Below are 12,496 nucleotides of genomic sequence, written 5' to 3' on the forward strand. Positions count from 1 at the left end.
CTTGACAAATTATAGGAGTGATTAAAAGATCAAGGGACAGACTACAATAATTTTAAGCCATTATTTATTTTTAATAAAAAGTAACTATTAGGGAGTTCCCATTGTAGCTCAGTGGTAACAAACCCAACTAGTAACCACAAGGATGCAGGTTCAATCCCTGACCTAGCTCTGTGGATTAACTATGGGTCATCGCCATGAGCTGTGGTGAAGGTCACAGACTCGGCTCGGATCTGACATTGCTGTGGCTGTGGCGCAGGCCAGCAGCTGCAGTTCTGATTCAGTCCCTAGCCTGGGAATTTCCATATGCTGCACATGTGGCCTTTTTTTAAAAAAAAAAAAGTAATAATAACTATTAGAATATATTTGGTCCCTGTTGAGAAATATTCTTCAGAGACGTTCAAAATTTCCAAGTCATATGCAGTCCAGATTTGTTAACAGTTAAACAAATCCAGAAGATACGAATAAGGATGAAATTGTTCACCATAGCATATATTTGTCACTTGCCAAGTAAATTTCTTAGACTGCAGGTAATGCATTGTATAATTATATAATTAAAGACAAAGGGAGAAATGAAGAATGGAAATAAGATGAAATGGATTTTCTTCGCTGTTTTGGACCTAGTTCCAAAAAGTTCTCACCTAAATATGACATGCTGATTAAAGTAGTTTCTCAAGTTTCTTCTGTTCTGGCCACCAAGTTTTACCCTTCCTGGATTGTGTGGCCATAGATGATCCTGACTTACCCTTCCTCATTGTTACTAGAGACCTAGTGTGACATACCCTACAACATAGTGTCCTTTCTCAAAAGCTGCATTAGGATCCTATTCCTGAATGTAAAGTGTAGATAATGCCTTTGCCTATGAAAACACCTCTTAGGCTCCAGTATTGCTGTGGTATAGGTCATAGACAAGTGGTGTAGATCTGGTGAACTATGTATGGTGTAGGTCGCAGACATGGCTCGGATCCAGCATTGCCATGGCTGTGGCCTAGATCGGCTGCTACAGCTCTGATTCCACCCCTAGCCTGGGAAATTCCATATGCCATGAGCATGGCCCTAAAAAGCCAAAAAAAAAAAAAAATTAAATTAGATGACCTGGTAAATTGAAAATTGTTTTTTAAATCTCGAGGAGATTCAAAGACATTTATAAAACTTATTTAAAGCATGTAGAATCAATATAATATGCACTCTCGAATATACCATTTTCCAATAAGTGATTCAGAATTCAAAGTCTACTACTTATTAAGATATTTTTTCCTGGTTTAACCTTTCATAGAATATTTCTACATATTATTTTAAAATGAAAGAAATGACAAGTGATCTCTGGTTTAGTAATTTATCCTTCTATGATGTGACATCAACAAACCCTGTGTCTGAGAGGGCTTTTTATTAACATCATTATTTAAGTATTTTGATTCTATATATTTTTTGGACCATGATTTATGTTCCTTCATTTAAGAAAGAAGGACCACCTCCTGCAAGATATTTGCTCTAAGTATTTTTCAAGCAGTGATGATGAATTTACTTCGAAACCTCCAAACATAATGAGAAAATTGACTAGGTTATAGGTTGCTGTCATGCAAATTCTATTATATTTTTCTCTGAGTTTGATTGAAACATATACAAGACACAAAGCAGCATGTATCATAGCCTAAGTGTCTGCAATTAGATGAGTTAAATATACGCAGAAGATTCAATGATTTAAAAAAATGTATAGTTGAAATAATTCTTATTAATGGAGACTTAACAAAGATTTACGTTGGTCAAAATGTCATTTTACAGTTATTAGAAAAGCAGTGATATACAGAGATTTACCTGCTTATACACTTAGGTTTTGTTAACAGGAAAGAAGCCACCTTAAGAAAATTTTAGAGATATTTTTAAATCTAAAAAGTGATTTTCAAGAGCATTACTCATTACCCATTTAAAGTTGTGAACAATTCAAGACTTCTTCACAAGGTTTAAATTTATTGAACTATCTAGATTAAACTTTATATTTTATTATTTTACTCTATTCAGGTGAGAATTGCTTACGTTCTCATACTAAAAGCAAAAAAAAAAAAAAAAAGGAAAATATTGCTTCCTTAACTTATTTAAAATACATGGGTAGTAATTGCATGAATTTTTGGCTGTTAATTGTATTTTTAATTAAACTTGCCTGATGATCATTCTGAGTTTATGTTTAGAGGAATGTTACAACCAACAGTTTTTTTTTCGTTTTGTCTTTTTAGGGCCTCACCTGCAGCATATGGAGGGTCCCAGGCTAGGGGTCCAATCGGAGCTGTAGTTGCCAGCCTACACCACAGACACAGCCATGCAGGATCAGAGCCATGTCTCGGACCTACACCACAGCACCACAGCTCATGGCAACGGCAGATCCTTAACACACTGAGCAAGGCCAGGGATCAATCCCACAACCTCATGGTTTCTAGTCGGATTTGTTTCCACGGTGCCACAAAGGAACTCCACAAATAACATTTTTTAGAACACACTTATACAGCAAAAACATTATTTTCAATTTTTTCTTCTAATGTAGTCAAAATAATCATATTAGCATAATTCCTTATCAATTTTATTTCAATGTGGCGTCAGCCTTGATATGAGAACTCACTAACAAAACCGTCAATTAGAAATGTCAGCTTTCTTGATGAAATCTGCCAAAATCTAATAATATTATTTCTTTTTTCCCCCCACAGTGGAACACCCTGACAAAATGGCTAATGACCAAGGTATGGTGGTTCAATCTGTCATCTTTCCCTCCTTGAATCAATTCTGTCTGTTAGAAATGTCAGTCATTATTTCGTATTCTTTTCACCTGGGCCATACACCTGATGAGCAGGCACCGGTGTGATAATTAATCTTGTTAATGAAGTTCTGCTTGGCTGAGGCTGAGGCTCTGATAGGGAGGATGTAAATTTTCTTGAGAGGAAATTGTTTTGTCTCTATTCTGAAGGGCCAATTAAAATGTCAAGCTTCTTTGTATGAAATAAATTTTTAGTCTCTGTCTGCACTTCTGAATAATTCACATTAAGTATAATTAAGCTCAGCATAATTTCCAAGCTGCTCTTGCACCCTTTCATGAGCTATGGATTAACGTTCTGTAGCTTGACAGAGAAAACCCATAAATCATGTGTGCTTTTCCTCTATGAGGAGCTTCTTTTGATAAATAAAAACAAAGTTAGGTCAACTCTTTTAGGGCATTCCTTTTGTTCATTTCAAAGCAAGAAAGCTTTCCTTGACTGAGTCAGAGGCCAGTTTGACTCCTCCTCCTTCCATTCACTTGCTAAAAGCTGATTTGTGTAGGGAAACAAGGATGGTTTTACGCAAAGGAAAAGGGAAAAAAATAAGTTATCCTTCAACTCAGGTAGATATGCATTTATTACCATGATTTAAAGACTGTTATATTAGGATTTCATTATTTTGTAGGAAGGATCATTAGTAGAATGCTAAAGGAGAAAAGGAACAGTTTTTGAGTTTTATTTTTTTTAGACTGTTATATTCATTAAAGAAAGGAGCGTTTGGAAATGCTCGGAACTGGTTATAGTCATTGTTGTCAGTATTGGTTCCCAGTCTACAGCTTACGTACTTTGTCTCCTGGTTTGCACATCTGCCACCAGCAGAACCTCCTTGCCAGCGTCATGTCCCATAAGGCACTATGTTTTCAGCAGAAAACCTGCTTTTCCACAAGAATGCTTTTTGACTATTGACAAATGCTATGCATCTGAGTGTTAAGTTTCACTGGCAATAGAAGGTTGTCTACCTAAGTAGTGTTTTATTTAATGATCCTGTGTTCAGGTTTATCTCTGGGTCCTTATGCCATCCTTCTGCTTAAGAAAATATGGCTAGGATTTCACACAGAGAGTAATGAAAATGACCCAATACACAGAAACATCTACCCAGAGTTAACATTTTCATTAATCACCTTGCTGTTACTGCTTGCTTGCACTTAGAATATTTTCTTAAGATCAATATCTACTAAACAGCAAGATTTGTATGGCTACTTAATGATAAGTAATTGGCAGCATGTATCTACTCAGGTAAATTAAATATCAGTGCTGACCAAGTCCAAGCTCAAATTGTTAATTAGCAGAATTTCTTATTTCAGTTTAAAAATAATTAAAATAATTTCACATAGCTTTCTTGAATGCATTTGGAACTTCCACAAGCAGGTAACTCCTAATTTTTGAAATCATATTTAGAAAAAGTGTGTATATAGGTATACATACAGATATATGGAAAGAATACAGAACTTTTTTTTTTTTCTTTAGGGCCTCACTTGAGGCTTATGGACATTTCCAGGCTAGGGGCTGAATCAAAGCTGCAGTTGCTGGCCTACACCACAGCCACAGTAATGCCAGATCTGAGCCGCATCTGCGACCTACACCATAGCTCATGGCAACGACAGATCCTTAACCTACTGACCAGGGCCAGGCATTGAACCCAAGTTCTCATGGATACTAGTCGGATTTGTTACCACTAAGACACAATTGTAACTCCAGACATTTTTTTAAGTAACTAAACCAAATGAAATTTACATTACTAGCCATTTGGGTGACGATATCCACAAGCTTCTCAATAAATGAATTTCCAGTTGTTTCTGGATTCCTATTAATTGGTTTTTGCTACTTTTAAGTTAACTGGTTTGCTTAATAATATTTTAAGCTACCAAGAAATATATTTTTTAAAGCCTCTCTGATCCCACACTCTCCACGGATTTTTCCTCAGATTTTCATGTCAGTGATGAAATCAGATAAATTACTGGGAACAAAAGGAATTCCCAAGAATCATTGCCAGTGGCTGAGTGTTTAATATATTTGGGCAATTGTTCTTTTCCTTCCTCTAACATTACTTATAAAGATTCTATCACACGTTATACTACATGGTCCCTGGTTCAATCACAGCTAGTGACAGTTGGTCAAATTGATAGGTTCTAAATTTTATATCAATCTTAAATTACCTGTAAAGTTGAGAGGGACTGATGACATATAATTTAGTGGTTATAAATAAAACTTTTAAATTCTTACAAAAAAAAAAAAGCATGTAAATTTGTTGGTCATCAAAAACTCTTTGTAAATGAAATCAGTCACCTGAGTTGATGACCAAGGGCACAAAAAAATAACCCAGTGCTAAAGTGGGTAAAAATAATAGAACAAAGCTGTTTTGAAAGTTCTCACTCTCAGCACATAGCTGATCCATTGAATATGCATTATTTTCTCACTGTTAGACCAACTTGCCCCCTTCCCACAGTGAAATGATCCCACCGTTACATTTATGACAAGCACTGAATTTCTGTTGTGAGAAAATTGGCTTAGAGAGAAAATTTAGCACCCTAGGTCAGAGTTAACCTTGCAAAAATGAATCCTAAATAGAAAAGCAGGAGGTCAGGTTTTACTTATATGAGAGAAAGTAAGAAAATTTCGATGGTTTAAAAAACATCTCTCTGTGGGTTCTGTCACCATTACTTATCCTTGGAATCCAATATCTGCTCTGAACAAGTCAATTATATTTGAATCAGTTGTGATTTGGAGAAAATCCTTTCTTCTGAGTAGCAGTAGTGCTAGTATGAAAACAATAAATGATTTATAATGAATGACCTTCCCCTTTTATGTAAGTGGATGTTGATTATATCTAGTGTGTAACTCGTTAATCTCAACCTACTCTCTAATTCCCCTTGTCTGTAGCCCCTTATCTTTTGTTCCACATCTTAATTATTTCTCCAGTCTCTTAGAGGTACAAGTGGCCAGTAAGTGTTAAAGTGATCATGATTTTAGAGATGAACCACAGAGTTCACTTTTTTGGAGGGTCAGGCAGGGTAGGGAAATTGTATAGGCTCTGTGATGTGAGTTGAAAGGATACAGAAATCCTCTGCCTTGTGTTCCTTTCCTTTTTTCTTTTCCATATTTTGGTAAAAACCCTGTCAATTTGTCTGCATCTATGTGGGCATGAATAACGGTAAAATTAACCATTAAAGCTCTCACCACCAGCCACTGTTAGAAGAGCTTTAAAACATATTGTTTCATTCAATTTTCATAATAATTGTCTGAGAGAGATGCTATTAGTATCTCCATTTCAGTGATGAAGAAGCTGAAGCTTAGAGAGTTTGACTTGCCTAAAGACACACAGCTAGTAAGTAGCAAGGCTATCCCCTTATAATTCAAACCCAGACAACCATCTTCCCAAACCCCAATTTTTAACCACCAAGTGTATTCATCACTATATGCTATCGATCTATCTGCATACACATACACACACAACCGCTTTTGATACGTATCTATAAAGTTTCTCTATCTAAAGTTGGTGTATAGATGTTTTCCTGACATTGGCCTTCCTTTTTCTTATATTGGCCTTCCTTTCTCTGTGAATATTGTAAAGAACAAAACAAAAGGGTCTCAACCCAAGGTTGTCTTGTAAGTGGCAAGTCCTGGCACTGAATATATGATCCTGACAGTTATTTTTCTCAGGAAACAGTGATGGTGCCTAACTCTGCTGTCTAGGTCACCTTGAGCTGCCAATACAAAATCCCACAGAGTGGATGGATTAAGCAACAAATGTATTTTCCCACCGTTCTGGAGCCTAGAAGTCTCAGATCAAGGTTTGGCAGGGTTGGTTCTCGTGAGGGCTCTCTTCCGGGCTTGCAGACAGCTGCCTTCTTGCTGCATCCTCACATGGTAAGGAGGGAGCAATCTTATTCATACCTCATCTTATAAGGACACTATTCCAGTGGGATCAGGGCCCTACCCTTTTGAGCTCATTTAACCTTAATTATATCTATCGAGGCCAATATCTCCAAATACAATCACATTGGGTGTTAGGAATTCAGCTCATGATTTGGTAGTGGGGTAGGACATAATTCAGTTGATAGCCTCCACTTTCAAAAATGAAGCTGTTCTTTTCCTCTTTTACTGATTATCTCTCCAGATTTTCAAATGAGGAAGCAGAAGGTGATGTTTTGCTGAAGGTCACACAAACAGAGTGGCTCCAAGAGTTGGCATTCAAACGTGTTTATCTCTGGCTCCCAGAGTGTATAGTCTTCCCTCTGTAGACTGCTGTTGTATTTATGGGGAAAAAAAAAAATTGGCTTTTTGTTTTTCTACAATCAGCTTAAACTTTTTAGAGTTTCTCATAGAAGTATTTATAAAAGCCTCATGTTTGGGGATTGCAACGCAGGATAGCAGTGACTGTAAGATATGACCAGTTCTCAAAGGGGATTATTAGATCACACTTTCCATCTTAAAGGATTGTCTTTGCATGCTTGTATTTCATCTAACCCACAATGTTGTTCTCCACGTTGAGGTGTCTGTATGTAAAAACCTGTCATTCTGGAGTTCCCATTGTGGCTCAGTTGGTTAAGGCCTGGTGTTATCTCCGTGAAGATGCAGGTTTAATTCCTGGCCTTGATCAGTGGGTTAAGGCTCTGGCATTGCCACAGTTGTGGCATAGGTCTCAGATGCGGCTCAGATCTGGCGTTGCTCTGGCTGTGGTGTAGATTGCAACTGAAGCTCTGATTTGACCCCTGGTCCGGGAACTTCCATATGCTACAAGTGCAGCTCTAAAAGAAAAGAAAAACAAACAAAAAAACAAAAATCCCCAAACTGGTCATTCCTAGCATGGGCACAGATGTTTACAATTTCATGTGTGTTTCTATGTCTGCCCACTGGTGCAGTAGAATAGATGGTGTGGTCATGACATTTCCTTAAAGAGGACAGGAATCTTCATGAGATGATCTGTATCATTGATAATACAAATCATGAAAAAAATACTTGCTTCAAGCACTGTCAAGTATTGTTAGTTCTCCAGGCCTGAAAAAGGCATGCGATCACAGTTAATAGATCCAGGTGAAGGCGGCCTGCTAAGAAGTGCCCTCCCGTCGTGGAGAACGAATTCCTCTCCTCTGAAGCCTGGTAATGGGCTGTTAATGCTCCAGCTTTCCCATCAGCATCACTCTGTGTGTGCTAGAACAGCACTGGAATGGCATCAGATGCCCCCAGTTCTAGCACCATGCCATCACTGTGAGCTCCTGTGTGGCTCTGGGCTTGTGACTGATTTCCTTTCTTCATCCTTACCTGTAAAAGGATTATTTTAGCGTAAATTATTTTTTATTTCCTTCACATTTTAAGATGATCAAATTTGGGGACTGGAATTTAAGAAAATATGAAAAACAGGCACAGCATCTTGGCATAGGTTAGCACCTCACATGTCAGCACTCCCACTGTGTATCCATCACTCCTCCATGTACTGTGCATGTTATAGCATATTTAGTGCTCACAGCATCCTCACAGATGCAGAAAGTGAGATGCCCAAAGGTTAAACCTTGCCCAAACACTCACAGTATGTAAGTGTTGAGGCTGAGATATATACCCAGGCTAACTTGAGAATCTCTGCTCACAATCAATGTGTAATTTCTATAAATGCAGTGAGTGAATTGACTCCTACTTTGTTATCAAGAAAGTGAAACCTATTGGTCCTCACCATAAATTCACCCAGTTTAAAGGTCTTTGTCTTTCCTCAATAGGGTATTCCGGCAAGGTACTTGACACTACACTGGTCATTTTATACTTCAGCAGGTTTAATCTCTTGAATAAACAGAATGTTAATTGTATCCAATTTCAGGGAAATAGGATTTTCAAGGCAGCCTAGTCAAGCTTGGAATTTAGTTGATGTAATCCAGATTTTGCAGTTTGGATTGCAGCAACCAGGCTGCTGTTTGAAAAATGGAAACCCTGAGCACCTTTGGATGGAAGCTGTTTAACTGAAAATGAAAACCTCTTTTTACCCCATTACTGTGCATAATTTCAACTCACTGTATTATTCAACTGATTGCTCTGTGCCCTTGAAAAAGTTATCCTCATGTATATTTTTCTTAGTTCCGAAATTTTGCAGTTCTGGAAATTATGACTGTAGTGGGAAAAGTAGAGGCAAAAAGTGAGATGTATGCTTTTGATACAATGTTGAGCTGCTTATCCTGTATCAAGCAGCCACGAAGCTCCTAAGTCAGCCTCTTAGGAGTTTTTTGTATTTTAACAGATAACTTTTAAAGAAAATAAAAAATACACACTCAGTACTCACCGAAGCTGATGTGATTCATGGTTTAATTTTAATCTTCTCAGACCTGAAAGATAGACATTTTCATTCATAAACGCTCAAAAATACTTCTTCAACTGGTTCTTATTATAAAGCACACATGTTGCTGACCTTCCTACTTGCTACAGACATTAGCCCAATATTTAGTTCCTAGCTTTATTTTCTACCCACTTCTATCAGTCCTGGATTCTGCCTCATCAATTTTATTTCTGAAACACAGATGGTTCACTATTGCTTACAGAATGAAGACAGTTGTTTAACATCAAGGTCCTGGCTCTCTGACCCCAACTTCCCCCTTCTAGTCTCACAACCAGTTTATTCCATCCACATATGTCACAGTCTATTAATAAAGATTCACAAATCACTCTGGAAAAGTGCATGTTTAGAACTCCATACTCTAATTGGCACTCTTCTCTTAGCCTTAGCTAGTATTCTCTCTATTTCTTCATTGAGACAGGTCTTTATCTTTTAAAGCCCCTTGTCTTTTCTATTTTTTTTTTTTTTTTTTTTTGCCAAGAAGCCTTTCTTACCTTTCTGATCTGTTACTTTTCTTGTTTGTCTATAATATGCAATTTAGTCCTTGCTAGGTTATCTGTTTCTTATAGTTCACTCTTTAAATTCCCAACCTCTTGGCCAGGTTGTAAATTCCTGTTGACAGGACTGGTCTCATTCATCATCCCTGCCTCCCTGCACCCCCAGTCTCTAATTATGACCCTATCATATTAGAGTTGCCTGATAAATCTTTATTGAATTGAATTATAGCACAAATCTTTGGGAAGCAGTCACAAAGTAATCTGAATAGACTTTACCTTCTAGTCCAAAGTATAGTTCAGAAAACCCAAAGATAATCATACTTATGACTGTGGATACTAGACAGTCACCCCTCCATACCTGCCTGTTCCAAAGCTGTGGATTCAACCAACATCAGATCCTATACTATGTTAACAATCTATGGGATTTGAGCATCCCCAGTTTTTGGCATCTGAAGCAAGTACTGGAATGAATCCCTGTAGATACTGAGGAATGACTGTATATGTGATTGATCTTGGGGGAGATGGAAAAAAGTGAAAATGTTCTTTTCCACTAGGGAAAATGTATCTTCATCTATTAAATTAAAGCTAAACTGAAAGATGACACATTTGCTGGGATTCAGGAAATAGTGGTCACATGTGTAGATGATTCTGACCTGTTGTGCCCTTTTCTTGACCTCCACCCTTCTTGTCATTTCTTGTTAGCAGAAAATTTGTATACTCGCCTTTCCCCGGCTGTTTGTCATTCTGAGCACATAAAGGAGAGAATCAAAACTAATGGATGCTGATGAGTTTTCAAAATTCCAAATGTGCAGTATGAAAAGACTTGGACTCACTTTTGACAGTTTGTTTATAACTATTTACCCAGCTCTGTGCTGGGTGTGATGAAACATAAGAAAGAAGTACAGTTCCATGGTTCATTTCCAAGAAGGGTGAAGTATAGTTAGGGAGGATATAAACACTCCCAGCCCAATATGAAAAGTATGAAATACTAAAGCAGGTGGTATCACATGCATATGTATGTTATAGGGTTTCAGATGGAAATCATTGTTAGTAGTGGAAAAGACTTCTTAAAACAAAAGGCTGGATTTGAAACATATGAGTAGAACTTGTCAGCATAAATGACTACAAAAGAAAAGATTACTTAAACTTTTATTTAGAAAAATCCTAGAATGGGAATAATCAAGAGGCCACGAAGCTGCTCAAAGAGTGAGGACTATGGGATGTGCTCAGAGCATAATTAGAGTACCACTGTGCATTGTAGTATACTAGGGTTAAGAAATAAATTAACAGGGCTTTTTCTCTTTCTCTCTGCTCTAACACAGCAGTTCTCAGGCATTTTTAAACTTTTCCTACATCAAGTATCTACTGTCTACACTGGCTACTGAAGAGTAGCAGTGCTGCCCTGGATCCAGAGCCCTGAAAGCCCCATCCAATCTTGGCTGCGATGCTGAGCATGTCCTGCTTGGGGGGAGGAAGAGGGGAAAAAGTGTGAGTCAGGGAGAGGAAAGGAAAATCTGGAATAGGAATAGGACCTCTGATCCTTCATCTTCAAAGAGTTTTGCTAGCTTTATTTGGCCACTTCTGTTATGCCTTTTCTGAAGTGTCACCTTCACTTATCCCAGTGCTCTGCATGGTGACCAAAAAAAAGATTTAATTTTTTTCCAAAGTCTGTTGAGTTCTTTGTGCCTCATTACAAATGGAGCTACCACCTCACGTCACACCTGCACAGCTAAACCCTCACACTCACCCAGTACTGTCAACTCTAGGAAGTGCTCTAATTTCTATCCAACTCACTCCCCATTCCTTTTTATTTTTCTTTTTAAAAATCTTTCCTTATTTTTATTCCATGGCTGCACTCACAGCATATGGAAGATCCTAGGCCAGGGATTGAATCCAAGCCACCACTGCAACCTACACCACAGCTATAGCAACTCCAGATTTTCTAACCCACTGAACCAGGCCAGGGATCAAACCTGTGCCTCCACAGTGACACCAGCCACTGCAATCAGATTCTTAACCTACTACACCAGAGTGGAAACTCCTTCAATCATTTTTCATGTATTAATTTGCCTGCTAATAGTAAAATCATCATCATGAAAGCTAGGCCCATGAAGCCACTTAAAATGAGTATATTCATTAGTCCTTCTGAGTCACAGTTTACTCATCTAGAAAATGAAACTAATAATGTCTACATTATGGATTCATAACTAATATTATTTTCACCCATTTTATTACAACAGTCTCTCTTGGTTAATTTGTTCTTCACATCAGCTAGAATCATCTCTCTGAATGAGCCACTTTTCTGCTTAAAACACCTTCAGTGATTCTCTGTCCCCTATAAGATAAATCCTAGATGCTTTGATAGAGCATAGACAGAGTTTTATTATTCATCTCTACCTGTTTTTCTAAACTCACCTACATCATTTGTCTCTATCTGATATGTTTCCACCCATCCTTCAATTCCCAACTCAGATATCACACCTGAAACACCTTCCATCATTCTTCTAGGTAGAAATAGTCAATTGTCCTGTTTTTGTTTTTGTTTTGCCACCTACCTATAATTTTTAAACTTTTGGATATTATAATGTAGTCACTATTATTCACTTATCATTTCCCCCCTCACTAAATTATGAGCCTCTGCAGTAGGCATTTGATATCCCTAATGCTTAAAACAGTGGGTAGTCCAGTCAACACTGTTGACCAGAAGGATGGAGCATGGACACATACATGAATGAAGAAATTTTGTGCTCCAACAATGTGGTTATTTACCCATACTGGCAGCGCAGCCAGCAGGATGCTCACATCCTAATGTTTTCACACAGCAGTTGTATTTTCCCAACACGTAGCCACTTGGAGAGGAAAGGGAGTTCATGCTCTTCTATTAC

At 37.7% G+C, this 12,496-nt stretch overlaps 1 protein-coding gene across 5 annotated transcripts in view; it reads left to right on the forward strand.

Annotated features, from left to right (window-relative positions):
- Positions 1-12,496, forward strand: part of DCC (DCC netrin 1 receptor) — a 1,237,100-nt gene that overhangs the window by 1,102,351 nt on the left and 122,253 nt on the right. For all 5 annotated transcript variants that reach the window (XM_021073456.2, XM_021073460.2, XM_021073463.2 and 2 more), the window contains one exon: positions 2,694-2,726. In XM_021073456.2, coding sequence (XP_020929115.2) covers positions 2,694-2,726 — 33 coding nt within the window. The remainder of the gene's footprint in view (positions 1-2,693; positions 2,727-12,496) is intronic.

The sequence above is a fragment of the Sus scrofa genome, chromosome 1, assembly GCF_054392235.1.
Source record: "Sus scrofa isolate SSC_HxYL_T2T_F1_AM1 chromosome 1, Sscrofa_HxYL_maternal_Yorkshire_Landrace_v2.0, whole genome shotgun sequence".
NCBI classification, from domain to species: Eukaryota; Metazoa; Chordata; class Mammalia; order Artiodactyla; family Suidae; genus Sus; species Sus scrofa.